The sequence below is a fragment of the Ovis aries genome, chromosome 7 (genome assembly GCF_016772045.2).
Source record: "Ovis aries strain OAR_USU_Benz2616 breed Rambouillet chromosome 7, ARS-UI_Ramb_v3.0, whole genome shotgun sequence".
Classification (NCBI taxonomy): domain Eukaryota; kingdom Metazoa; phylum Chordata; class Mammalia; order Artiodactyla; family Bovidae; genus Ovis; species Ovis aries.
In genome coordinates, this window is record NC_056060.1 from 16,935,587 (window position 1) to 16,963,586 (window position 28,000).

The window sequence follows — 28,000 nt, forward strand, 5'->3', positions numbered from 1 at the left end:
CCATCACCGTGGCCAGGCCTGGACTCTCAGCAGAATCAAGAGGGGCACTTGGAGGGCGGGTAGTACCTGGAATATGCTGGCTCCATACGGAGTCCTCCAGGCGTTGAGAAGGTTATCTTTCCCAGTGCTCACAAACCACTTGCCTGCAGGCAAAGGAAACATCAGGTTGTGGGCTGCTGCCCTCTAAAGCAAGACCCGCCCCATACATGGCCAGCTACCATGGAAACGCGGCGTGACCCGCTAACTAGCGCCGGGCTGACTCTTCCCTTGTGAGAAGCGTTTTGTAATCAAGACATACCACGGACACACGGACACACATGGACACTCAGATACTGCCTTTCTCTGCAATCAAGGGGAGGGGTGGGCAGGCTGGGACAGAGAAAGGCAGTATCTGCAATTAATCACAGGGATTACACTTCCCCAGAAGATTCTTTTTAAAGCCACTAAGCTCAACTGACCCATCTCGATTCTACTACTGAAAGATGGCAGGAAGTACTGGGGATGGCGAAGCTCCAAGCAGCTAGAGATCCAGCCAAAGGTGGTGGGTCTCTGCAGGCATGCCACCAGAGCTTTGCCTGTGTTAAAGCTCCAGGGTTCCCAAAGCCCTGGGGGGTGCCTGTTATTCCTGGTCCATAAAGACCTGTTGGGGCTCAGAGAGGCTGGGACTGTCCTAAGCTGCACAGCTAGTCAGTGGGCCGGCACACACTTCAGTCCAGAGCTGTGGCCACCAAAGCCCATGGTCCAAATCACCTGTAGGCACTGCCTGCAGGGCTGGGCACACTGCTCCTCTGCCCCAGGCCATCAAAGTCTGGCTCTGGCCTGGTGTCACAGGTGCTTGGTACCCTGTGGCAGTATCTGCATCCTGAGGTGCGGGGCGGGATGGGGGTACTGGTCTGGGTCAGGAGCCCAGTTCTGAGACCGTGCTCCTTTAGCGGGGCCCTGGCCCTTCTCTAAGCTCTGAGCCGCACCCCTGCGCGGAGGGCTGGCCAGGCTCCCGCTTCCCAGGCTCACCGCAGTAGGCGAACTTGAGGGACAGCACGCAGCTCTCGTGCAGGTGCAGCTGGTACTTGTCGGGCTTGGTGTGGTGCAGCACCTCCACATTGCTGCTCTCCATGCCCACGGCCAGCCACTCCCCGGTGGGGCAGTAACCCAGCGAGAAGATCTGCAGGGATGGGGCGGGCAGAGATCAGTGTCCTCCAGAAGCACAGCGGGGCAGGGGGACAGGAGGAGGGAGAGGAGGGGCGCTCTCCCACGGTCCTGCTCAGGAACCCTGTGGGCTCAGCGTCTTACCGACTCCCTCCCCCAGCACCTCCCCACCTGCCATGTGCAATGCAAAGTCCCCCTCTCTCCCCATTAAGGGAAGAGGATCTCATGTTTTATCCACAATCAACTTCCCAGGTGAGGAAGCTGAGGCTCAGAGAGGTTGCTGACTCTAAAAAGTAAAGTGGCAGAGCCAGGATTCAAACTCAGAGGTGACACAGACATTTCACGTTCAAAGTTATTCTCTGTCTCGGTGACTTTTACCTTTCCTTAAGAAAAATATGAGTAAATAAAACACTAATGTATTAAACATGTAAGATTAAAATATTAACACAAATAATACAATAACAAAAAATAATACCTAGCATTTATGGAATGCTTTCTATAGCCAGGCTTACAGCCAAGGCTTTCAGAGGGACCATTTCAGGTACTCACACCAGACCCATGAAGTAGCTATGACTATTCCCATCCCAGGAATGAGAAAACTGAGGCCAAATGCTCAATGGCAGAGGAGCTGGGTATCAAGTCTGAGCAGCAGGGGCAGATGCGACCAACTCCAAAGCCTTGTGGATTCTATTTCATGGCCACTTCCTCCGGGAAGGCTTCCTAGATGACTCAGGTTGGTCTCAGGTCCATTTGTAATGACCACGTGTGAGGACCCCTTGGTCCCCTGAACCAGCCACTGAGACCCAGGGAGGAAAGGCCCCACGCTGCTCCAGTGGATGGGGCGGGGGGGTCTCAGGCACACACCTGGGAGGTAAAGTCGTGCTGCTGCAGCTGCCGGCCCTCCCGCAGGTCCCAGGAGCGCACAGTGTTGTCCAGGCCTCCCGTCCACAGCTTGGTGCCGTCATGGGAGATGTCTATGCAGCTGGCCCCGTCCGTGTGGCCCTGGAACTGCCTAGGAAGGCCAGGCAGGGATGAGGGTAAGCCCCAGGGAAGCACTGCCTGCTGTTTTGACAGCTGTCCCAGGGAGATGCCAACTCTCCCCCAGCAGAACAGGAAACTTGAGGGCCACGGTCTCTCAGGGCTCCTCTCCCACTTGAGCGTCTCAGCCAGGGCCAGAACTCTCATGAGGTCACAGGGAGGCAGGGCTCAGACCCAGCAGCTTTGCTCCCGAGGCCCCACACTTAAGCTCCTCCATAGCGGTCTCGACGCCGCCTCTTCTCCCCACATCTCTGCGTGTCTCAACTTATCCGAGTTCTGCCCTGCGGGGTCTGCTCCAGGGCCCCCTCCCCGGAGCCTGGTGCAAGCTCCTGGTCCACAGAGCCCTCCCGCCCCTGCTGGACACCTGGCACAAGCCGCCGTCCTTTCGCCTGGGCGCCCTCGCCTGTGCCACCCCGGCCACCCCACAGCACCTCTGACCGGCCGTCACAGCCACGACGCCAGCGCGGCCTCCCCAGGGCGAGGACAGCCCTGCCCCTCCCGTGCCTCACCTGACCAGCGTCTGGTTGTGCAGGTCCCACACGGCAATGTTGCCGTCGCTGCAGCAGGAGAAGCAGACTTTGGCGTCAGGGCTGATGGCCAGGGCATAGCAGGCCGGAGCCGAGGACGTCAGCTCAGCCTTGATGCGGGGCGTGGGCGAGGCCAGGTCCCAGATGGTGAGCGTGCTGGCCTCGCCGCCCACGATGAGCGTGCGCCCGTCGGGGAGCAGCTTGCAGGAGCGGATGTAGTTGTCCCTGTTCTGAAGGAGGAGGGGGCAGTGCTCAGCGCCGCCCACCCCTCCTCCCAGGGACCGGGAAAGTCACATCCAGCCACACCAAGCATCCTCGCCACATCTGCTCACTTCCTGCCCTTATTCGCGGTTGCCAGGCCAACCCCATTGCTCCCTCCTGACTTTTTAAACTTCCACTTCTCTACAGACCCCTGGAGACCAGCATCATCTCCCCTTAACAGACAGTGACAGCAGGGCTCAGAGAGGTTTGCCAGGTTGCCCGAAGTCGCTCAGTCGATACAGGGCTGCACCTGGCCAGGTCAGTGGGGTGCCGCCCAGGCCCCAGCTCTCCTATGACAGCTAGCAGGGATGCCCGCAGCCCTGGGGTCCTCACCAGGCAGTCCAGCTGGGAGATGGGGCTCTTGCTCCCCGGCTGGCTGATGTCCCAGATCTTCACGCAGCCCTTGCCTCCTGTGTAGACGTGGCGCGTGGGGTTGCTGATGGTCACCGCACACACCACCTCCCCGTGGCTGAGAGTGTTGATCTGCCGGGCGTGCCTGGGGATGCCAGGGCCTGCCAGGGCGTCGTGGGGAAAGGGCACAGGCTGCATCTGCCCATCAGCACTCACATGGAAAGAGTAGGCTCTGAAAGGGGGAGAACCACGCTTCTGCCATCTCCAGTCCTCTAACAGTTTCCTGACTGGCCCTAAACCTTGCCTGGCCTGCCTGCCTCCAGGTGTCCCCTGCCCTCATCTTAGGAAACCTGGTAACCCCAACCTCCTTGACCTGGTTCCACCAGGGCGGAGACAGCTTCATAGTCCTGCCCTGACTTCTGCCCCTGCTAATAGATCCTTGCTCCAAACCACGTCACTGATCCCTCATTGCCTTGGAACAACCTTTCCCGCCATCTATACAATCCCTAGCACTCTGGCCCCGGAAAGGGCCCAGCTTGAATGCCACCCCTCCTCTAGGAGCCAGTAGTATTAGGGAAGAAAATCCGCTTGCCCCCTGTCCCTAAATGAATCACAGAGTACACATCAGAGCCAGGGGTGAGCCAGTGTGGTCTGCCTGCTGGTTCAGGTCATAGGAGTGCCAGCTGTGGCTAGAACCCACAGGAACCCCCAGGGCAGGGAAGATCCATGGCATCCAGCTGGGAAGCCCGACATGTGAAACGCTCCTTCCCTCTCAGAGCCCAGGGATCACAACCTCAACCCCAAACCTTCTCCTTCCCCTTTCAGAGGGAGCCCAGGGGCGATCAGGAGTGCAGCCAAGCAGCCATCAACGGGATTGCAACCTGCCCCAGGGGTACCCCTAGAGAGGCAGACACCCTTCCCCAGGAGAGGCCCATCAGGGCAGGGGATAGGTGGGTGGGTGGTGTGCTCTCTGCCCTCCCCAACAAGCAGAAAGTAAGTAGTCAAGGCTTACGGTTTTCCACCAGGAATGGAGGCGAGGCTTGAGGGCAGGCCTGTGGCCCGCATTGGGGGGTGAGGGTCAAAGCCAACCTGTAAGGCAAGACAAGGCCAGCCCTTAGTGAGGGGTGCCGTCCTCTGTCCCCCTACTATACAACACCCCAACCCTAGCTTCCTCCTCCACCACGTCCTGTCCCACCAGCACCACACTGCCTCTTCAGAGCCCGAGACGGCGGAGCAGAGCAGAGCCCCTTGTTCCAGCGACAACACAGGCCCGGGCCCTCTCAGTAACAGCAGACACACCTTGGTATAACACATGGGCAGCCCCACGGGCCAAGGCCTTGCCTTGTGAAATCACCTGACTCACTGTGGGAGTCCCACCCAGAGCACCCAGAAAGACGGGTGCCAGCCCCACCTCCCAGATGGAAAGGGGCAGCCCAGGGAGGCTGTTGGTTGAGACATGGTGACAAAAGGGCAGGGGGGTGGGAAGCAGGTCTGTGACCCCCAAGAGTGTTCCCTTCTGATTCCTCATCAACACTCCCCGCAAGGCAGCTGCCTGGTCACTGGACCCAGAGGGCGCCCTCTGCATGCAGGAAGCGTCTCTCTAACCCCTTCCAACTCCCCTCCCCACTCCTTGCCCAGGCCCCCCCAAAAGGAGCCAAAAGGTCTACGTACAGCTCCAAAGCTCACCATTGGCGATCGGCCATAGGCTGCGGCGGCGGCGGCTGCAGCCGCGCTCATCTGCGGCGGGATGTTGTGGAGGCCCGCGTAGGCGCCGGGGCTGGTGAGGGAGCCGTTCATCTCGTGGTGGCTCATCATGGCAAAGGGTGCGGCGTAGGAGCTGGTGATGGAGATGGGCGTACGCAGGGCCGAGGCTGCAAGGAGGCGGATGTAAGCCCAGACGCACCGCCAAGGGGAGAGGTCCCACCCCCTTCATCCAGGAAAAGCCCAGGCCACCAGGCTGCCTCTGGCCCAGAAGCAATCTTCCCTGTCTTCTCAAGCTATCCACTCCAGGCAGTCCTCCTGGGCTGAGCTCACTACCAGAGACCCTCATGTTCACAGCCCAAGAAGGTTTGAGGTGAGAGATGTGCCCACCTTTTTTTTTATAGAACAAGATTCAGAGGCCCAGAGAAGAGCATTTTTCAGAATCTCACAGAACAACAAAGGCAGACACACACTGATGGTGTCCCGAGCTGTCTGAAGCTCCTTCCCCACGCTGAGCTCAACGGTGGCCCCAGTAAGCCCTGACGTGAGTGCTGAAGCAGCAGGCATTCACCTCGGTGTCAAACCTGACCAAGTCCCGCAGAGACAGGCCCTGGGACAGCCCTGACTCTGACTCCCTGCCTGGTGCTCCGGCCCATCTGTGAGGCTCCAGCCCTGGCCCGGGGCAGACCCTCCCCTCAAGCACAGTCAGCTCAGCCCCATTGTGCCTACCCATTATACCTATCGGGTCCATGCCTGGAGGTTTGCCTGGCATCGACCGGAGCCCCGGGGTCGTGCTGGTGCCAGGAGTTGGGGCATCATTCCGCGGGGTTGGCGTGTTGGACTTGAGTCCAGGGGTGGAGGATTTGTCATTCTGCAAGAGGGAAACGCAGAGACCAAGGGAGGCTATGAAGACTCCTTTCTCCGAGAGCTCAGCACCACACGAGGCCTAGTTCCCAATCTCCTGCCACACAGCCCCTTCACTCTTGCCCAGTCTGGTTTGGCAGGGACTGTGTTCCCATTTTACAGATGCAGCAACTGAGGCTCAGAAACAGTAACTAAGCACAGGGTTCAGCCTGTAAGTGGTAAAGCCAGGATGTGAACCCAGGCCAAGCCCCAATCCTTGTGCTTTCTGCTCTACCCCTCCACCTTCTAATCAGTAGCACTCCAGGTCCAGCCCCTTTTCCAGGAGCTTTTTCCCTCTGCCGCAACCCTCCCCAGCCCTCTCCTAGTCTCTGCGGTGCCAGGGGCAGACTCCACATACATGACCAAGGTCTTTGGTCTTGGAGGAGGGCGTGCTGCTGGAGGAGGCCACCGAGGCAGGGCTGGTGGGGGCATCCTTCTTCAGGCCACGGGCCTTGTCCAGGCCATTTTCAGGAGGGGAATGTGCCGGGCTGACCCGGGGTGTCGCAGGGTCCTAAGGACACAAGTGAGACAGAGATGTGCTAACAGCTACGATGAGCCTGAGTCTTCTCTGGTCCCAAGGGGCGGCCACCAGCTCTTAACAACCTAGTCTGACCCCTCCTCATCCCAAAGATGGGGAGACTGAGGACAGAGGGGGTGGGTGGACGGGATCTGCTCAAGATCGAAATGAGTTCAGGCCTCCACGCTGGACAGCTGGCCCTCTTGACTTCGTGTAGACCCCTTCCAGCTCCTCATTCCCAGCTGAGGCTGACCCACGGGGCTCACCACCCCAAGACCCCAGGGATGGTGGGGAGAATAGAGCTGACCTAGAGGACCAGGGGAGCCGGCCCTCCACTGGGATCTTCAGGGGTCTCTCTCTCTCTCTCTGGAGACCCATCCTAGGAAGCCAGCATGGTTAATGACTCCCCAGCCACCAAGCAGCCAAGCCCTGTCTTCTTCCTCCTGACCAGCCTGATGCCCCCAACCCAAAGGCATCAAACCCAGCTGGGGCTGCCGGTGAGGGTGCAATAGCCGAGACACAACAGCTCCCACCCGGGACAGGAACCATCTCTAACTCCCCACACAGAGAGCCGCCCTGCGACCGGGAAATGCCCTCACCTCATTGGAAACATCCACCACTAGGTCATCACTCTTGTCCCCGTCACTATCCTGCATGGAAAGAGAAGCCGATGAGAGGCCATACCCACCCCAGACTGAGCCCAAACCATCCCATTTCCACCAGCCAGGAGCTGAACCTCAGCCAAACCCCAAAGTCCACACTGTCCCCACTCAGCCCCACCAGTGGCGGCCTCCCCTCTGCTGTTTGCTAGAGCAGCCTCCTGGACCCGGGTTCATTCGGCTCCCACAGCCACTGGCAGCCTCACCCACACCTGCCCCATTATATTTCTAAGCTCCCTTTAACTTGTCCCTCTGGAGGCAGACACCTCTCTCTAGCTGGCCTGACATCCACCATCACTTGTACGTGGTCTCATTCCATCATTTCCATCATGGTGTGGGAGGGGTGATTAGCCTCGTCTCCCAGAAACGCAGCTGAGGCTTTGGCTGCACGATATGCCCAAAGCCCCAGGGCAGCCAAGTGGCTGGACAGGGAGGGCTGGGCCCAAGGGCACTGGCTCCCAAACTACATTGCCCCCTGCCCTCTGCCCCAGCTCTCAGCCCTGCCCAGCCTGGCACAGAGCAGAAACTGTGGCCACCTGCAGGGTCAAAGTATAAGGGCAGCCCACAGATTCTGAGGGGGCCGTGATGGTAGCACGGGGTTGCAGGTCCATCTAGGGAGGGGCCCCTAACTCTCCCCAGACCCCACAGGGCCCAGGAGGACCTCTCTGCTCACTCCCTCCTGGCTGTGGCCCATATGCTCACAGCGCACTGATCTATGCAGGCTTCCCATTCCCAGGCCACCTGCCCTCCTCAGTGGGCCACCTCTCCTCCCCCACCTGTACCTGACTCTTCCACAACCAGGCCCTGGGGCGGGAGAGGGCTTCTCCTTCAGCCCGGCCGACCCAACACAAACCCCGGTGGAGCCCGGGACGTACGTATCGGCTTAAACTGTCCTTCTCCTCTGCTTTCCGCTTCTTGGCTTCCATGCTGTAGTCCGCAGATCCCCGGTGCTTCTCACTAGCTCGCAGGCTTTCCGAGGGCGACACTGAGTTATTCTGGAAGCAAGAAGGAGACTTAGTGTGAACATTTCATTCACGCATCGATCTAGCTCAGTGGGGTGACCCGGAAGGCCAGTCGAGGTGCTCTGTGTGTCCTGCAGGTCTTGGCTCCATCAGCCTCTCCAGGGAGGGACGCCCTCCCAACTCTCCAGATTTGGTTCCTCAGATTTTGGTTCCTGAGGCCCTGAGAGCATGACAGTTCTCTACTGTAGCAATGCCGCTGCTGTCAGATAATCAACCTTGCATGAGCCACTGGCCTCTGGCCCATGACGCTGCGCGCTTCATGAAGGCGGGGTCGCACCTATCTCCTCTTCCACCCCTCTGTGCTCAAAGAATGGATAAGCTGAAAATTTGTACGGAGTCTTGAAGACAGATCTGAGCTGACAAACTGGGGCTATGCACAATACCTCATCTGCTAAACCTGACAGGAAGCGGGGCCAACAGGCAGGGCAACTGCCAGGTGCCAACAGGGCTCCCCAGTGCAGGCACGCAACGGGCATCTTGTGCGAATGCCCTTCTGTGACGGCTTGGCCTCCCGCAATCTTAGAGAGAAACACCAGGGTTGCAATGAAGCAGAAAACACAACGTCATGAAGCCTCTCCCTCTGAAGATGGGAAAAGGCAGAGAGGGCAGGTAGAATTCCCCTCCCCTCTGTGATGATGGCCAAGTCCAGGTCCCGAGACGATGGGAAACGTGCCCAAGGTCCCCCCAGCAGGAGGCAACTTGAAGAAAACCCGAGGTTTTTATGCCTGGAAAAGACTAATGAGTTCTCCCTTCAACTACAAAGCAAATGAGGATGAGAAGAGTTTGGAATTCATGGCCTGGGAAGAGGAAAGGCGGGCTAACAAGGTAAGGCAGGAGAGACAATGCCAGTGGGTCTGAGGATGGAGCGGAAGTTGAGAGCTTCTCTCAGGGAAGGACTCCAGCTGGTGGCGCGAAGGGTGAGTAGGAGCGACAGGCATCACGTGGACGCCAACACCGGGCTGGGAGCAGGCAGGGAGGTGCGATGGGCAGGGGTGCCTGCCAGCAAACCTCTCTGCCAAGGGAAAGACACCACAACCCCCTCTAGGGGACCGCTGAGGTTTGTCCCTTCCTAAGAGACCACACTGGTGGCTCAGTGGTAAAGAATCCCCCTGCCAATGCAGGAGACACAGGTTCATCCCCTGGGTCGGAAAGATCCCCTGCAGAAGGGAATGGCAACCTATTCCAGTATTCTTGCCTAGAGAATCCCATGAAGGGGAGGAGCCAGGCAGCTACAGTCCATGGGGTCGCAACAGAGTGGGACACGACTGAGGGACCAAACAACACCACCACCAGAGATGGCGCCACACCTTCCCCCGCGTCACTTGGCACCCTCTCCTGCGCACCTGCGCTGGATCAGGCCTGAGGCGGGATGCAGGTGTGCATGAGTGAACACGATGCAGTCCCTGCCCCCCAGCAGCTGACCGCCCAGCTGGGGCAGGGCGGGGAGCAAGGTCCAGTCCATCCTCACCCCTGTGCCCAGGGGAGTGTGACAAGCCTACACGGGGACCTGCAGAGATGTCTCCTCAAAGGAGGAGGCCTTCCAGAGGCAGATGGACAGTCTCCCCACTTCCCCCAGAGGCAGGGTCTGGTGTTCTGCGGGGAGCGGTGCGGGAAGGAGCCGCAGAACTTCATTTCCTCCCCTAAGCCGGTTTCTGGGCAGCCCTTCCCTGCCAAGCTTCTGCCTGAAGCAAATTAAAATGGCAGAGTTATCAAGCCTTGAAGAAAATATGGAGGTTATAATGGAAGTGCAGCTTCAACCTTCCCCGCAGCTGGGCAGGCGCGGCAGCGATGCGCGCACAGCCGCAATTCAATTAGCCGCGGCGAGCGCCGGCAGAAAAATCACTGTCATTTCATTTCATTTCCTCCGACGGCGGCCACCCTGTGCTAAGCAGAAACACTCCCAGCCCCTCTGCTCTTGCGTGGGTAGCAAGGAGAGGGGGGTGTGCGGCCGCTCCTGTTTCCCCCCGCGACCCAGGCCGCGGCTCGGAGAACAGCGGGCTCTTTCTTCTGCAGTCAGCTGCAAAGCCTCCCTGCTACCGGAGGAGAGTCATGTCAGGCGTTTAGCGGCATCGATCCAGCCCGCCTCTGGCTGGCAGGCGGCCAAAAAACTAAGTATTTTTTATTGCTTCGGCTAGGCAAGGAAATATGAATGAAGCTACCTCTAATTGGACTCCAGACTAACCCCTCCGGGACAGCTTCCAGCCCGGCCAGTCGGCCCCCCTCCCACTCCGACATGGCCCTGTCTTTCCTGCCGGGGCCTCATCTGTTGACAACCTGGTTTCCAAAGGGCTGATTACGTTCATTTCCACTCCCCCCGACACTATGGCTGCGCGCACACGTGTGAGCCCCTACGGCCCACAGCCCTCCCTGCCAAGGACGGTGACCCTGTTCATTTCCACTGAACTCTCCAGGGGCCCCTCTGCCCTGAGTCTCAACATCGGAGAGCACTGTGAAGCGCGCCCCAATCTTGGGGGCTCCTCGTGGGATTCTTTAGCAGAAAGCATTCACAGAGAGAACGCAAAGCCAAGGCCAAGAGAGATGAGGATGAGGACGTCTGAAGGCAGTGAAGGGATTGAGCAGCCACTGCTCTCTGTGGCAAGTCCGTGGTAAGCAGATAAAGCTGGGTCCTGGGTCCTGTGCTAAGTGGGGTCTTCCTAACTAAGCAGAGAGGCTGGCTGAGCAGGAATATTCCCATATTACAGATGGAAAAACTGAGGCTGGGAGAGGCCGAGAGGGGCTACCCAATTGCCCCGTGAAGCCGGGACCAGGCTGAGCCTTGAGGTGTCCAGCCCAGCCCTCTTCCTGTCTAGGCAAACTACCTCTCCAAAAAGGGCACCTGGGATCAACACGAAAGCTATCAGAATGGGTCTGCAGCTTCATCTGTTCCTTTCTGATGTTCCTAGTCATTCCTGGGCCCAAATGACCTGGACTTCTGAGCACACAGGCAAGCAGAGAGGGGACAGACGTGAGCACTACTGCTGATGGGAGGTTCAGAGTCAGCCCAGTGGAGGGCTGGGGAGGGGACGTGGGTCGAGATGGAGAAGCCACCCGAGGAAGCTGCTGTTTAGATGGTTAGTTAACTGCCTGACCTTCCAAGTCCTACTTAACACGAGGTAATAACCAAAGCCATCCTAACAGATTAGATGGCCCCAGATACAAGGACGGCGATGAGGAATAAAATAGCTTTGCTAATCGCTGGAGGATTTTTTTATCCAGACTCCACTGCGCTTATTCAGAAGGCTTATTCACTTGAAACAGAACCTCTGAGCCTCAGTGTGATCAGAAAGATTTACGGCAAATCTCAGAGCTGGCAGACACGCAGGCAGCCTGGCCTTAATGCTCGCTTGTGAGCACTTCTTAAACCAAGTTAAAGCCTGCAACAGGGAGAAACCTCAGGTGCTGGGAGGAAATAAAGAAGATACAGGATCATACAGGAGACGGCCAACCTGGGGGACAGGGAGGGACTCCAGCCCCAAATGAGGGAGGGACGCCAGGGTCCCGAGCTCTGGGGTCAGCCCCGTGACTCCACAACCCCCCTTGTAGGACCCAGGGCTGGCCGGCTGACCTCTCCAGTAATCACCTCTTATATAAAAAGGGGGTTAGCCACAGCTCACTTAGCCCAACTCTTCATTTGACAAATAATGGCCCTAAAGCCTGGAGACGTAAAAGCTTGCCCAAGTAAAGGTCAAGCAACAGGTGACAACAGCTCTTATTTCATGACAACACCCAGCCACCCCCAGGAGCCCACACAGCGTACCCCAAGTACCCTGCACGCCAAATGCACCCCACAGGCCCCAGAGTGCCAGCACTTACCGCACTGGATTCTCTCTCTTCAGGGACAGAAGGCCAGGAAAGGAGGAGGGTCGGGTCCCACAACACAGAAAAACAAAAAGAAAGCAAGGTCAGTCTCGTCCAGCTGGCTTTTACGCTTTGCTAGTTCACGGATTTTAAAATGGGCAGTGGCCTGGCTCTCTGAGTCACCCCGGGTCAGCCAAGGCAGAGCCATTAGGTGACGTCTCTCAGTTTGGAAATTAACCGCCCCAATTCCATTGCTTCTCCGGGCCACCAGGCCTGGGTGGGGCTGCAGGGGGCTCTGTGGCCTAGCTCTCCCTGCCATGCTGAGAAGGGTGCCAAGATTACTGGTCAGCAGTTTTTAAAGCCACAAGCTTGGGAAGGATCGTGCTATATAAAATATCCATAGGATCTGAGAGTTGAGAACACTATTGTTATTTTTTTAAAATTAATTATGGGAGTGGTTTTTTGGTATGGTGTTGTTTTTAATTATCACCCTTCTCTGTTTCTTTGCCAAGAAGCCCCTGGAAGCAGAGGCCTCTGATTATCTGCCCAGTCAAGCACTAGCTCCCTGGTCCTCCTGTCTGCTGCAGAGAGGCCCTCTTCCTCTGCCGGGAGGATCATCCTAGGGCAGAGCCAGAAATCTCAGTCTCAGTTCCCAGGACCTGCTACTGCTCCCCAGCCCCAGCCTGGGTAGGATGGTGACACTCCAAGCCCTCATGCCCATAGGGCACTGGCATGTGCCCATATCTAAGCATAAATCAAACCATCACGTGGTACACCTTAAATGCGATGCTATGTGTCAATTACGTATCAATAAAGCTAGAAAAAAAATCTGCGGGCAGACCACACAGAGTGGTCCTATTTGCAAAGGGTCTGCTAGGAAGCCAGGCCCTTTCCGATCCCGATAAAACTAAGCGCTCCTGATGCCCCACAGCTTCCTTGCGGGAAGGGCTGAGTGAAGGGCAGGAGCGTTCTCATCCCATCTCCCCAGTCCTCTCCCTGCAGCAGCACCAGCACTGTCTCTGCGTAGCGTGCAGCCCCTAACAAGCCTTTACTTGAGAGTCAACTGGTGCCTTTTCCAAGGACCCTCTATGGGTTAGACACCTGGGAACTTGGCCTCTGTCCTCAGAGGGCTAATGATCTCTGTGAGGATGAAACATTTTTCAGGGAAGGATAGAAGATGATGGCAACAGAGGTCTTGGGACCCCAACTCTTAAACTCCTCTGGGAATTTGAAAAAACTCTCAGCTTGGCCAGGAGGGCCGCCTGAAGGAATGGGACTGGGGCTGACCCCCTTGGAGTATGGGCAGGATGTAGCTAGGAAAATGGAAAGGTACTCCAGCATGAAAGGACCAGAGGTCTTCCAAGGCAGAGACGAGTGGGTACACCTCAGGGATTGGGGGGTGGGCCTGGGGGATGGGGCTCTGGTTTCCAAACACCAGGAACTTCACTGATGGATGGCTCCAAGGCTTGCTAACTCCTGGTCCTCGGGTGACAGCATTCGCTGTGTCCGTTCACAGCAGGGCCTCTAGAGCCTGTGCCCACACCACACCCCCGCCCTTGCCCCTGCCCTGGCCCCGGGTCGCACCTCTGTGGTCCAGCTCATGGTGGTTCTTCTCGTCCTTCACTGACAGGTGGGCCTGGCTGCCCAGTGCACCAAGTGCCAGCAGCCCCGAGCTGCTCCCCGTTACTGGGGGGATCCCTGGAGGCTGGAGGCCTGACGGGTGGGGTGGCAGCTGGACCGGGGGGCCGTGTGTGGCATGGGAGAGGTGCTGCGCCTGGAGCTGCTGTTGCTGCAATGAAGTGGGTGGTGAGCACGGCCGAGCCAGCAGGGCGGGAGAGGCCTAGGCCAGCCCTCTCGCTCCTCCAGGAGGCAGCAGGGGAACACGCACCCCGCCAAAGCCTCATCCCCAGCTCAGGCCACATGCTGTCATGCTGGAGGAAGTCTGTTAATGGACTGCAATTTAGACACAAGATTTATGATGGCAAACACCACCTCCTCCCCAACCAGGACAGAAGTTCTCAATGTATGATTCCCAGCCCAAGATAAATAAAGCATGCATTTAAAAACCACAGACATCAGGGCTCCCTCTCTGTGGAGGGCAATCCACTTTTAAGCTCCCAGCAGTCACAGATTTGCTCATGCTTACATGCCTGCGAACGTCAGCAGCCAGCGTCTCCCACCCTTATCCCCAGCCCTGGGGAAGACTCCCTAATTCTGAAGAACTCCACGCCTGTCTTTCAGAGCAAGAGCAGCACACAGCAGAAGAGTCCTGGGATCAAGAAGAGTTTGGGGCCAGAGGAATGAGAACCAAGGCCACTGAACAGGAGAGCAGGGAACAGGGTGAAGAGGAGGGCTTTGGAATTAAGACAGATCTGGATTCAAATCCCAGCCCTGGCACTTACTAGCTGGGTGACCTCAGGTAGGTCACTAAGTGATCTCTTAACAATAGCGAACATCTACCAGAGGGCTTTCCATGGGCCCCCTTCTCCCCTACTTTCCCCAAATCTAGACAGGTATTAATTCAGTTATTATCATCAATAGATGGAGAAGGAAATGGCAACACATGCCAGTATTCTTGCCTGGAAAATCCCATGGATGGAGAAGCCTGGAGGGCCACAGTCCACGGGGTCCCAGAGTCGGACAGGACTAGGCACGCCCAATGACGACTACCATCAATAGCAAGGACAACAATCCCGAGTCAAGGATTCCGCTCCGTGGATGTCCCGAACTCCTCAACCCAGCACTGGTCTCAGGGTCTTCTCTTCCCCCGTCCCCTTGTTCTCCCCCAGCAGCCAAGACAAAACACCCTTCATCAATCTTAAGAACCGTGGGCACTGTGCCGCTGACTACGCCATGACCAATGTCTCTCTTTCATAGAGATTGAAACATTTCTTGGGAGTGACTGTGGCCTCGGGTTATACATATGTCTTTCCTTTCAACAAGCACGAGGGGAGGGGATGGAAATTTACTGAATGCCTGAAAGAATGCCTGGGCCCTTTCCAAATATTATCTGACCCTTTCAACTACCTGGCAGAAGGGTTGTGCCCACTTCAAAGATGGCGAACTGGTACTCAGGGGCTGGAATAGGGTCAACTACCAACATCATCCAAAGGCTGTTCCTAAGGAGACCCCCTGCCCCCAGGCAAGAAGAGTTTACGGGGGTGACAGAGAGCCAAAGCCTGACAAGCCCACCTGTCAATGTGAACCGTGGCTCTCTGGCCACTGCTGACAGACGACAGACTACAGTGAAGGCCCACGGCTCTGGATGGACACGCGGCTCCAGGAGACAGTAAGTGTATTTGAGATCAGGGGTTAAGAGCTTCCCAAATGGCTTCCCAAGTAAAGAATCTGCCTGCAATGCAGGAGACCTGGGTTTAGTCCCTGGGTTAGGAAGATCCCCTGGCGGAGGAAATGGCACCCCGCTCCAGTATTCTCACCAGGAGAGCCCCCTGGACAGAGAAGCCTGGTGGGCTAGAGCTCATGGGATCACAGAGAGTTGGACACGACTTGAGTGTCTGAGTACAGAGCACATGTTAAGAGACCTGCTCTTCCCCAACTAAACTGCAAACTGCCAACCTCGTGCACCCCCAAATTCATGATCCCCACTTTGCAAATGAGGAAACTGAGGTACTACACTCCTAGCCCTGCAGGGCTCATTTTTCAGTGTAGGGAGAAAAGCCTGGGACCACAGCCACTGCTCAAGACCTGGGACGTCTCTTGGTGGGAAGTTTATGGAAGCTGCTGGTGGGCACTGGTCCGGGTTGTCTGCCCTGAGACGCCAGAGCAGACACAAAGTGGAGGTGTCTACCCTAAAGCCATCCACCCCCCAGAGGCAAGGCCCAAGAAGGTGCAACTTGAACAGTCAGTTGGGACGAGGAGCGTCAGTGGGGCATCCTGCTTCCTGAAAGGTGAGCCAGTGAACCAGCACCAGAAACTTGAAACAGAGTCTATAATTGCAATTGCGGTGTCTGTATGGAAGACACTGGCTTTCAAAGCTGTTTAGCTTCCAAGGTGGAGACGGTGGTTTTCTGCAGTGGCCCATGAAGCAGGTATGTCTTCTTTGCGACAGAGGAAAGGCAGCTTCCGTGTACTTCTCATCTTCAAGCACAAGAGCAGGACCTCCTGCACAGCCAGAAACTCCCCCGAGGTCTGCTCTGGATGGATGGAAGGCACGGTCAGGAGCAGTCCAGCAGGCTCCAGGAGGCAAGGACAGACAGCCGACCTCCGAGGCTTCTCTCTCAGGGCGAGGACAGATGCCAGGGCTTGTCGGTTCAAGGGTCTGCTGACAAGCATCCTGGTTGTGACAGAGAGTGAGAAAAAAATCTTCTCCAAAGCGGGGCGGCTGGCAGTGTTCCACCTGTCTCTCCATCCCAGCATCGCAGGCAGGGCACAGCCACCCTCAGGCTGCTTTCCTGTCCCCATGACACGTCTCTGACTTCAGAGGACGAGGGGAGGAAACACAGCAACATCCGAGTGGGAGGGTTACGGGGTTCTCAACCGGGGAGAAACGGGATCGAGCCCCCATCCGAGGCAGCACTGGGCTCACCTCTGCAGCTGCCTGTCTCCAGCTTCCACTGTCCCCTCTAAGACCAGGATCTCTCTGTCCATGAAGTGAAAGAAGTCAACAATCCCCCTCAAACCCCCAACCAGGGGGCAAGGCCCCTCACGAGTGCCCCCTCCTCATGCCAGAACAGCAGCCTGTCAGAGACACATCCCGGGGGCAGGCGTGTGTCCCTGCCCTCCTCATGGGTGCCAAGTGCCCAGATCCTGGGCTCAGAACACAGGGCTACTCACTCACAGGGCACGCTGATGGGGAGGCCCTTGCTGGCCGAGTCTGTGTAACTGGGTTGTGCACGTCATGCTTCATGCCTCTGCTACCTGATTTAAGGCTTCGCTTCTCAGGTTCATGATTTGGGTTAAACCTAGCGAAGTAGGCTAAGCCTTCCCAGGGCCGAGACCCACTGAGGACGTCCTAGCTGTATGAGACAGAGACTCCTCACCTCCCAGGGGAGAGGAGAGCAGCCCTGACCTCTGCCTGGTCCTTCTACTTCTTGCCCACAGAAGTGGCCCCCCAGCTCCAGGTGAAATTGTGCCTCTGTGCTCTACTACAGCTGGGAGGGCTCACAGCAATGCTGTTACTCCATTTCCCAGACAGGGACAGGCTCAGAGGGGTGAAATGACTCTGCGAAGCCAAAGAGACCAGGGCCAGAACTCAAGCCCAGCGTGACTTTTCTCTACCATGGCCCCCGGCTGAGAGAAAAGGATGCATTCATTCTAAGGCTCCCTTTCTACACCCCCTGTCAACCAAACCCAGTTCATCAGCTTTGTGAGGGAATGCAAGAACCTCAGGACTGGCTTCAGCACACTCTGTGCAATTTGTGACAAGCTACAACCTCCCTCTTCCTCACCCCACCCCTACCTAACCTGAAAAAAAAAAGTAACCACCACCAAGGACCCACTGTATAGCACAGGGATGGCTGCTCAATATTCTATAATAACCTATGGGGAAAGAGTTTGAACAAGAAGAGATACATGTGTATGTATAACCGAATCACTGCTATACACTCGAAACTAACGTAACACTGAAAGTCAACTATACTCCAGCACAGAAAGAAAACCTATCAACACTTTATAATATCTCTTCCACTAATAATTTTCAAGGGAACACAGCCCAAAGTGTCAGTAGGCAAGTGGGGTGAGCTGGCCACTTGACTCGAAGAGCCGACTCATTGGAAAAGACCCTGATGCTGAGAAAGATTGAGGGCAAGATAAGGGGGTGGCAGAGGATGAGATGTTTAGATAACATCACTGACTTCAATGGACATGATCGAGCAAACTCCAGGGGATAGTGAAGCACAGGGAAGCCTGGTGTGCTGCAGGCCATGGGTTCGCAAAGAGTTGGACGTGATTGAGCAACTGAACAGCAGCAAGTGGGGTGCGCACCTCTCCACCCGCAGGACCTGGAGCCACTGGAGCAAACCGAAACGTGAGCTCTGGAAGTGGTGGGTACCATCAGCTCACTGCGTCTAATCTGCCTAGGGAGACCTTTTGCAAGTTGCTGACCAAGGGATAAAACTCTGCCCCCCGCCACGATGCCCAGCAATCTTTTGACTGTGTAAGGATCCCCTAATGACCTGGATCCAAGAAGAGAGGGTGTGGATCAGGTCTGCAGTAACTGGGTTTCGTAGGCCCTTCACGAGCACACACACACCTTCAGGCCTGCCTTCCCCAGATGGACATGAGTTCCCAGTGGCCCCGCAGACCAACAAGCCTGGGCCTCCGTCAGTCCCTCCATCCCCTCTCACCTCACACCAAGTTGATGCTAGACCCTGGCCTCTCTCACCTGGAGGGGAGACCCTAGAAATCCTCTAACCTGTGTGATAAACATGCCCCTCACTGCAGGCACGCCAGTGATCAGGCTTGCCAGATACCTGATCTCTCACCTCTCTCTGATATAAGCCAAGGCACGAAGGCAGAATCCTTCCACCCCATGCCCAAGAGAGCCCCAGACGACCAACTTTAGCGGGACATCATTCGACACTTGCCCAGCCCTTCACCTTTCCACAGATGGAGTAACAGGCCTGGAGGAACTAGGTGACTTGCACGAGCCACCCAGCTCCCAGATCAGGAGGCCGGGCCACTCCTTCCCGCAGAGGGGCAAATCCAGCTGTGCCATGGGGCAGGCACCAGCTGCCATCAGGGCCTCCAGGGCCCTCCCTTCCCTGCCCCTTACTGCTGAGGCAGGACTCCAGGCCCCTCCCCACCTTCCTCTCCATCACTTTCCTGAGTCAGCCGGCCACAAGCCCACTCTCCCTCTCCCTCCTTCGCGGGATGCCCCGGCTCGAGAGCCTGTCCGTAATTCCTGCCTTGTGAGGCTCTGTCAGGCGCAGCGATTAGACGGCTGCCTGCTTAATGACAGGGCGACGGCTGCGTTCACTCAGAGCTGAAGAAGCAATTACCTCGAAAATGGGGGTCACAGGCCCCACTCGTTGGCTTTAATTGAATTCCAATATCTGCCTCGAGCTGCCTTGACCTAACGTGTAGCTTCCTAAATACTCCTTGAAGGAAGCAAAGCTAATCCAAGCAGTGCTTCTTCCCAATTCCACTCTTTCTTAGAACTTAAAAAAAAAAAAAAAAAAAAAACACTATTTTCATAAGAGGATTTTAATTCCAAAGGGGGAGTTCGGGGAGGGGGAAGAGGGAACCCCACTGTGGCCACGGCAGGGGTGGGAGGGCTGGGCCTACAGTATGGATGGGGGCAAGGAGCTGGGAGAGGAGAAACTTCAGAGAAGGCACTTCCCACCCTGAGCCCTTGCCTACCACTCTCAGCACGGCCATCTAGCTGTGAACTGACCACTGAGGAGGACACTGGCCCCACACCAGGGCCGGACTGGGCAGAAGGTGGCAGGGGAGGAGCCCTGAGCTGAAAGCCAGCCTGGGGCGTCTGGCCTGACTTTGCTCCTGAACCCTGTGTGACTGGCTGTCACTCCCAGCCTCTATAAAGCAAGGGCATCAGTTGAATCAGTCGCTCTCTACCTCGGGCCCTTTCATGCACTGCCCCCGGGTCCCCCACTGGGACATTTTGCAATGTCTGGAAACATTGTGGGGTGTCACAACTGTGTGTGGAGGTCACCAGCATCCAGTGGGTGGAGACCAGGGCTGCTGCTGAACGCCCTCCCATGCATCCTCACAAAGCACCCGGCCTCAAAGTTCATGAGCCTAGAGGCTGCAGCCTGGGCTGGGTGGTTTCCGAGGAGACTTCAAACTGTACAATATTATGGTTTTCCTGCTGGGAGCTCTGCCTCCCAGATCACTGGCTAGAAACAGTTACCACCCACTCATGTTCTCCTTCCCGGCCTCCCCTCCGCTCCTCCTGCACAGCAGGTGAGGGTCTGCCCCTCCCCCAGCACTGCCAGGATTTAGACCAGGCTAGCTGCCCTGCCCAGCCCCCCCACAGGCAACTCAGGCCAGAAGGATGGAAGCCCATAACCATCACGGGTGCCACTGACATGACGAAGGGTGAGGATCCACCAGCATCACTCTGTCTCTCCGACCCTGCTCTCCCAGCAGTCCTGGCCCAAAGAGGTGAGCTGGTTCACCCCTGTCCTGTAACAGATGCAGAAACCAGGGTGCGAGGAAAAGACGGGATCTGCCTGAGGTCACACGGAGAAAAAGTGGAGAAAAAGTGGAACTAGAACAGAGGGCCCCAGGTTTCTCCGCAGAATCAAGAGCCCAGTGACATCATTCATCCCAGCAAGCCAGAACGTTCTGCACCTTTAATTCCACCTTGAAATAATGACTGTACTTAAGGACAAGAAGAGGACTGAAGACCAATCAAAGGGCTAGAAAGACCCTAGCCAACCTGTCTACTGCTTCCCAAGCCAGACTATGGTTCAGAATGATCTGGAAAAAACACAAAAACACAGACTCCCAGTCCCACCCCAGACTGATGGAAAAGAATTCTTAGGGGGGTGCCCTGGAATGTATATTGTCCAAAAGTCCCTTTGGGGATGCACACTCAGTGAGGGAGACCTGGCCAGGGGTCCTGGCTGGACTTCACACAGGTCCCTGATGGATGCTCAGCCAGGCAGCTCAGCGCACAGGCCAGCAAGGCCCAGACCCGAAAGCCACAGCACGCTTCACAGCACAGAGCAGCAGAGACAGCTCTGACCTCAGGAGGCCAAAGAGGGGCAGATCTGTGCCAGGGAAGGGACAGGCCCCCAGGGAGGTGGGAGACATCAGGCTGGCCGCCAAGGTGACCCCAGAGCCCACCCCTTCTCTGTTGGAGACACCAAAAGCCGGTAGGATGGGGCGGATGGATTTAGAGGTGGATTAGGGTTGGGTCAGATACCCCTTTAATCTGGGGACTGGGAGGCAACTGGGGAGCCATGGGGGAAGGTATCTAGGTGGGTCCAAGCCCATGAGATGCTGGGAGCACTGGAGCCCTGGGGCCGCCATTCTTTGAGGCCAGCTGAGGTCAGGGTCTGTCTCTGGTTATGGTAAATGAGAGGAATAAAAGGGCTATACACACGGTGAGAGGCAGACTGGGGAGTCCACGTACCCCGATGATGGCGTTCAGCTCTGTCATGGTGACCTGCTTGGCTCGCTCCACCGCCTGCGCCACCTGCTGCTGGTGCTGGAGGGGCAAGGTCAGGGTCAGAGGTGGCCTTCCCCGCCCAGGAGGCATGGGGTGCGGGGGCCGCATGGGACAGGCGGGGTCAGACCACACGGGACAGGCAGGGTCAGAGGCGGAGGCCTTCCCCGCCCAGGGAGGCATTGGGGTGCGGGGGCCACATGGTCCCTGCCCAAGGGGGCATGGGGTGCAGGGGCCACCCAGGACAGGCAGGGTCAGAGGAGGCATGGGGTGCGGAGGCCACATGGGACAGGCAGCATCAGAGGAGGCATGGAGTGCGGAGGCCACATGGACAGGCAGGGTCAGAGGAGGCATGGGGTGCGGGGGCCACATGGACAGGCAGGGTGAGAGGAGGCATGGGGTCCGGGGGCCACATGGACAGGCAGGGTCAGAGGAGGCATGGGGTGCTGGGGCCACATGGACAGGCAGGGTCAGAGGTGGCGGCCTTCGCTGCCCAAGGAGGCATGGGGTGCGGGGGCCACGTGGGACAGGCCAGGCCACAGTCCTAACAGGAGGCAGGCCAGGGCCACTAACCAAAACAGGACACGGGGGATGGGGAGCCCTTTTTTCAATGAGCACGTATTACTTTTGTAATAAAAACGTCCCATAATTTTAAGTTAATATAAACGAGCCAAAAGATGGTAATCTGTCAACTGTCGCCCTCTACCACTGGAAACAAAATCTTTATCCGAGGCCTCCGAGAAAGAGCTGGACATCAGACGATGCTGCTGCATGACTATTCCGTTTCTAGATGCAGTGACAATATTGTCGTCCATGCAATAGGAAGGTGTCCTGTTTTTAGGAGAGGCAGCCTGACTAGGGAGAATGCTGTGAGTTTTCAGGATGTTTGCAACTCCATTCGAAGGGTTCAGAAGAAAAGTACATGTACCTATACTCAACCTGTATCTGTCTAAACAGAACGAACCAAAAAAGTACGTGTCTAAATAGAGGGCAAACACGGCACAATGAACCCTGATCTAAGCTACGGCCTCGGGTGATGCCGCGTGAGGCAGGCTCGTCAGTTACTCCAGGGTGGGACGCTGATGGTGGGGAGGCTAGGGGACAGCTCTGTACCGTCCATTCAGCTTTGCTATGAACCTCAGAGCGCTCTAAAAAATTAAGTCTATTTTTTAAAAAAAACTTTTTTTAGAGCATTCATTCCCTTCAGCCGTGGGGTAGTACTGACTTCATAAGGCAGTTGTCTCCCCTAGTGGGCTACCAGACACGAGGGCATCACTTACATCCTGCGTTTACAGGAATTCAAACAGGTAGGGGTCAGCACTCCCGCTCAAGAGACCTAGCACCCAGGAGGGCGTGCAGGTGGTCTCAGCCCCGGAGGAGGCCTGGAGGGCAGGCCTGTCCAGGCTGCAGTGAGCTCTACGGGCCCCTCTCGGCAGCCCACCCGTCTGCCCTGCACCAAGGGGCCTCTTTGGAGAGGGTTTTCTCCTACTGCCCACCAGTCCAGCACTGTCTCAGGTGGGGGCTGAGGGGGTCTCCTGGAAAGAGCACTTAGAAGACGACGTGACTGACTCGGCCGTCCTGATGAGTCAGAACCTTTGGGTGAGTGGTTCCCCCCACAGGGTCTGGCTCCTGGCACTGACTGGGCATGCTTCCTTGCTCTTAGATGTCTCCAGCAGTGGGTGCTGGGACATGGGGAAGCTGAGGCTGGGAATGCTGGCTTGGATGGGCCGAAGGGTGGGAACGGGAAGAGGCAGAGATACCCACTGCCTACTGTGGGCTCCATCACAGGCCGGGACCCTCCTCCTGGGGCTCAGGCAGAAGCAGGGATCAGCTTCCACCAGAAGAAGGAGCAAAGGGCCTCTCTGATATGCCAGAGACGGTTGTGTAAAACCCCAGGTTGTCAACTTCTGTCCACACGAACGGATGGACAGGGGCCGCTCTGGCAAGGCACAGAAGACAAAGCAAAAGAAGGTCTTACCTCTTGTGACAGGAAAGGCATGATCTGTGCTAAAATCGTGTTCAGCCTCTTCGCAATCTCTGTCTGCAAAGGGAAAGAGACTGCGTGAGGCTCAGGCAAACAACTCAAGTCGCCGAAGTGTCAGATTGTGGAAGGGCAACCCCCTCCACCCCCCCACCCCCGCCAAACCACAGGCCCTCGACAGGCTGTCCTTCCACCCTCTACGGACCTCCTGCCAGGAGGCCTCGCTGAATCCACAGCGTGAAGCAATTCCTTCCAACTCCCTCCAACCAACCCAATTTCCAGGAGCTCCAGTTTCCTATCAGAGGTGGTCTCCGTGTTTGGTTCAGCGTATAAGTTCGCCTCCTCTGGAATGGAAGCCCTAACCAAAACAATGCAAAGCTAAACAGGAACCACCCCCATACCACCCACTGCGGCGAAACCTTTCCCAAGAGCGACGCAGCGCAGTGAGGAGGAACTGCTTTGCCCAGTGGCCCCACGGGCAACTGCAATTCAGACTCTCAGACGCCCAGACCCATCAGGAGGTGGTGGAGGACCCTGGACGCATGTGCCAAGTGCCCCCTGGGGCCAGCCTCACGCCCAGTGATGTGTGCCAAGTGCCCCCTGGGGCCAGCCTCACGCCCAGTGATGTGCCGCTGAGAGGGATTCCCTCACTCCCACTTCCCACTGCTGCCTCTCCCTCCGCAGACCAATCCCTCGCCCTTCCAGCGCTGTCCAGCCAGAAATCCCACCATCGACGCTTCCTTCTGGGGAGATCAAGCCTTGCCTTCTCTAAGATGCTGCTCGGGACGTAACTATCGGAACCCTAGCCCTTCATCTAAGCTGCTCACAGAAAGGCAGATCAATTCTCTGCCCCACCCCTAACACTCCAGAAAAGATCACATTCAGAAAAACATCAACTGGGGGCTTCCCTGGTAGTCCAGTGGCTACGACTCTGCACTCAAAATACAAGGGGCCAAGATCCATCTCTGGTGAGGGAACTAGATGCCACATGCTGCAAGGAAGACTGAAGGTCCTGCGTGTTGCAGCTAACATCTGTCATGGCCAAATAAGTAAGTATTAAAAAAATAAAAAAGAAGGAAGAAAAAATCAACTGTTTTTGCCATCCGTCTATGTGAGCCATCTCAAATGAAGAATGGTTTTAAAAAAGAAAAAAGAGTGGGGCTAAATGGTTAACAGTCCAGATAGGAAGGCTGAGGACCACTGACAGACACGTCTCAGAAGCGCCTCTCTTATCTCATTCTGAATCCCAAGGCTGCCGGGACTGAGGTCCCAGAGCTGGCTTCAGAGCTCTCATCAGCACATAGCAATCTTTGAGAGACAAAACCATGACAACAGCCTTTAAAAATCTGTGATCAGCTGCATGTCAAATGACTCCGGATGAGAAACCCTTGTGCATTTAAAGTAAAAGCAATGCTGTCTGAAGGCTTACAAGCAGACCCTGGCCCTACGGAGAATTTGTGGTGCCAGCACCCCTACTACCCCAACCCCCCACCACAACCCGTCCCCAGCCACTGGTGAAGATGCCTCTGGGTGGTGAAGAGACGGGTCTCAGGCTAGCAGTCTGTGGGCTTTTGTGGGCCCACATCCCGGGGCTGCTGGCTGCAGTGCAGGTTCCAACACAGACCCCTTGTCCAGAGCAGCAAGGGCTCCTGGGTGGGGGTCACAGATCACAGCTCTATCCTGGAACACTCTAGATTGGGCACTGGGGGTAAAAGCCAAGTCTTTGGTGCGAAAGACTGTCCCTCATATCCTGGACCAACCAGTGCCAATAATGGTCCTATTTCCAAACTCATCCTTGGCTGAGTTCCAAGGGAGGGACTCACAGCCACATCTGTACTTCTGGGGTTTACTTCAGCAAGGACACTGTACAGGAGGGCTTGTCGCAGCGTCAGTGCCATCCACATATGTGCTCAGCTGTGTCCGACTCTGTGTGACCCCATGGACTACAGCCCGCCAGGCTCCTCTTGTTCACAGGATTTCCCAGGCAAGAATACTGGAGTGGGTTGCCATTTCCTCCTCCAGGGGATCTTCCCGACCCAGGGATCGAGCCTGAGTCTCCTGCACTGCAGGCGGATTCTTCAGCACTGAGCCACCTGAGATGCCATGCTACACACATTTGGGGCCAGAGAAAACTCTGCTGGGTGGGGCTGTTCCGGGCACTGTACAGTTTTTAGCAGCAGCCCTGGCCTCTGCCCACTAGATGCCCATCATTCATACTTATAAGTCTCCTGGGACGATTACTAACTATTGTATAAATTATTAATCTAGGTAAGTGGAAAGAGTTCTAGTCCAAAACAGGGTCCCTTCTCATTTCTTTCCACTTTTTCTTCTCCCACATTGATTGATAGTGGGAAAGGGCGATGAAATATAAGCGTCAGAACTGTATATGTCAGGAATTCTAGAAACAATCAGCTCAGTCCAAACCTGTATAGAACAACATAATCACTCACCTGTCACATGTTTCTGTGCCAAGTAAGACTAGAAAGTTTTATTTAAAATACAAAGCAAAGAGAAATCAACAAAATAAATCATCCTTACCAATGAGCTGAGGGAGCTCACTGGTCCTATGTCTCTTACCTCAAATGACTGGCTTAGCAGAGGCTGGTACATGACAGATGCCCAGTAAAATCTAGAGACAAAAGAATCTCACTGGCTTCCCTGCATGTGTGTTTCAAGACGTCATATTACAGTGTCCCCTGGCTGGGGATGTGGGCCTGCTTCAGTGTGGGCAGCATTAGGGGGAGGGGCAGTGGTGGACAAAGTGCTGACCTACAACCGGGAGACGGAGTGGGCAGCAGCTCAAGCAGTGGTCAAGCCGGACCAGTCACAAGGCACCCAGCGGGTCCCTAGCTGCCGCCCGCTCCTCAGCCAGGAAGGCAGGCAGCAAGCTCGGAACCTTCCCCGTCACTTTGGCCCACTGTAGGTCTTACCATCTTTGGGGTGATTATCAAGGAGTCCTGTGTGTGCATGCTAAGTCACTTTAGTCGTGCCTGGCTCTTCGTGACACTTTGGATTGTAGCCCAGCAGGCTCCTCTCTGTCCATTGGATTCTCCAGGCAAGAATGCTGGAGTGGGTTGCCATGCCTTCCCCCAGGGGATCTTCCCCGACCCAGGGATTGAACCTAGGTCTCCTCCACCTCCTGCATCAGCAGGCAGATGCTTTACACTATCACCACCTCGGAAGCCCATAAAGGAGTCCTAGCTGTTGCTTACTTCTTCTAGCAAACAGGTCAAGTGTCAAGATTTTGGTAGGTGAAGGGACAAAAGAAAAAGCAGCCAGCCAGCCTTCCCCTTCCCTGCACCTTCTAGCAAACGTGTGGCCACAGGCTGCCTCCAGGTGGAATCTTCCCTGGCAGGGCCTGGTCCAGAGGCCAGCATCCTCTGGTTATGAGGAACAACCTGCTGGGATTCATGTAGCTCCAACTGGTTCCAGGCTTGGCATCCAGGCTACAAGATGACCACAGTTGGGTCGCTCCGAGCAAGTCCCCTCTCATCTCTCCTTTCCACCACGGGGAACAGTTCTTGCCTCCACAAGTCAACCAAGAGTCAGCAGAACAAGATACAGAATATTCCAGAGGCTTGGGATATCAGCCTTCAGGCTCTCTCCTGGGGCCCAGACTCAATGAACAGCAGCTTCGCTGAGAGGCAGGACGGACTCTGGTCCATCATGGGTCAGGACTACATAGGGTTGAGGGGGAGGCGAGGTAGGTGGTGTCACCCTTGGTCCCTGTTCTTGGGTCTGGGGATTTCTTTCTGGGGGGAAGTGGGGGTGGAGAAAGTATGCACACCCCATCCCTCCCAGGTGGGACTGTCCCCTGCCACGGGCAGCACCACCCTCCTGGTCTCCCACATGGAAGCAGGAATTGAGCCTTGGTCATCTCTAAACCGGTGGCTCGGTGGTAAAGAATCCTCCTGCAATGCAGGAGACAAGGGAGAAGAGGGTTCCATTCCTGGGCTGGGAAGATCCCCAGGAGGAAACAGCACCCCATTCCAGTCTTCTTGCCTGGGAAATCCCATGGACAGAGGAGCCTGGCAGCTACAATCCACGGGGTTGCAAAGAGTCAGACACGACTGTGCAACTAAGCACACAGACCAATCCAAACCCGAGTGCAGCATACAGCAGAGGGTCAAAGAATGAACAGGAAAACTGTTCCCTAAACGACTTTAATTTTTTAATGTTTATTTTTTTGAGGGTGGTGACTGAGGATAGGAAGCTCTGCAAATAGAAAGTTGGCCTGACAGAACCACTCTTAACAACAACAATAATAATAGCTAACATCTACAGATCCAGCTGTTCTGAGCATTTTACATGTGTGAGCTCACAAGAACCCTATAGGGAAGGCACTTCCTATAAATCTCCAGTTTTCAGATGGAGAAACTGATGCCTGGCAATTAAGCAACTTCACTAAACGACTTCCTACCAAGAAGCCAAATTTCGACATTTTGAGAGAGCTCAGAGAAGCATTTTTGAAAGAAAAACTACTGTCAGGGTTAATAATTGACAGCAGTTCCGAATAGAACAGCTGTTAAAACAGCATTTGATCCAATTCAAACAAGCTCTAAACATCGCTTCCAAGAAAGGAAAGAAAAAAAGAATCAAGATGTGTGACTTTAACAATCAGGACAGGTCACAAATCACAAACTAGAACTAGAGCCTATGTTGGAGAAGTCCTTCTGGCAATGCCGGGCATCCCATTATCAATATGGCAGCTGGGGCTCATGGGGTAGACCTCTACCCTTCCCTCCATCTTGGCCTCAGCAAAGCCTCTGCTCCAAGTCAGAGCCTTGGAGGGGAACCTGGGAGGAGGATGCCAGGCAGCTGGAGGATGGCTTCCTTTGGAAAAAGGTGTTTGGGGAACCTGGTGCTGCCTTTGAAAGTTTCTTTTCAAGTGTGGTTCAAAGAAGGCAGCTTTGCTGGTGGAAAAACATCATTCCTCAGAAGGAACTAATCTACTCAACACAGAGAAGCGTACGCAGAGATCCTGCGAAATCCGGAGTCTGTG

At 56.0% G+C, this 28,000-nt stretch overlaps 1 protein-coding gene across 10 annotated transcripts in view; it reads right to left on the minus strand.

The window, feature by feature from the left end:
• TLE3 (TLE family member 3, transcriptional corepressor) overlaps positions 1–28,000 on the minus strand; it is a 48,794-nt gene that overhangs the window by 3,015 nt on the left and 17,779 nt on the right. Inside the window, exons 5-19 of one of the 10 annotated variants that reach the window (XM_027971540.2) lie at positions 22,996–23,058; positions 20,985–21,059; positions 13,508–13,712; positions 11,939–11,955; positions 7,979–8,098; positions 7,044–7,094; positions 6,286–6,438; positions 5,763–5,895; positions 5,010–5,194; positions 4,336–4,412; positions 3,306–3,555; positions 2,694–2,941; positions 2,011–2,158; positions 1,012–1,162; positions 67–143 (exon numbers count right to left, since the gene is read on the minus strand). In XM_027971540.2, coding sequence (XP_027827341.1) covers positions 67–143; positions 1,012–1,162; positions 2,011–2,158; positions 2,694–2,941; positions 3,306–3,555; positions 4,336–4,412; positions 5,010–5,194; positions 5,763–5,895; positions 6,286–6,438; positions 7,044–7,094; positions 7,979–8,098; positions 11,939–11,955; positions 13,508–13,712; positions 20,985–21,059; positions 22,996–23,058 — 1,953 coding nt within the window. Of the gene's footprint in view, positions 1–66; positions 144–1,011; positions 1,163–2,010; positions 2,159–2,693; positions 2,942–3,305; positions 3,556–4,335; positions 4,413–4,994; positions 5,195–5,753; positions 5,896–6,285; positions 6,439–7,043; positions 7,095–7,978; positions 8,099–11,938; positions 11,956–13,507; positions 13,713–20,954; positions 21,060–22,995; positions 23,059–28,000 lie in introns of all 10 variants that reach the window. The other 9 variants (XM_027971538.2, XM_027971539.2, XM_027971537.2 and 6 more) reach the window with 9 other exon arrangements.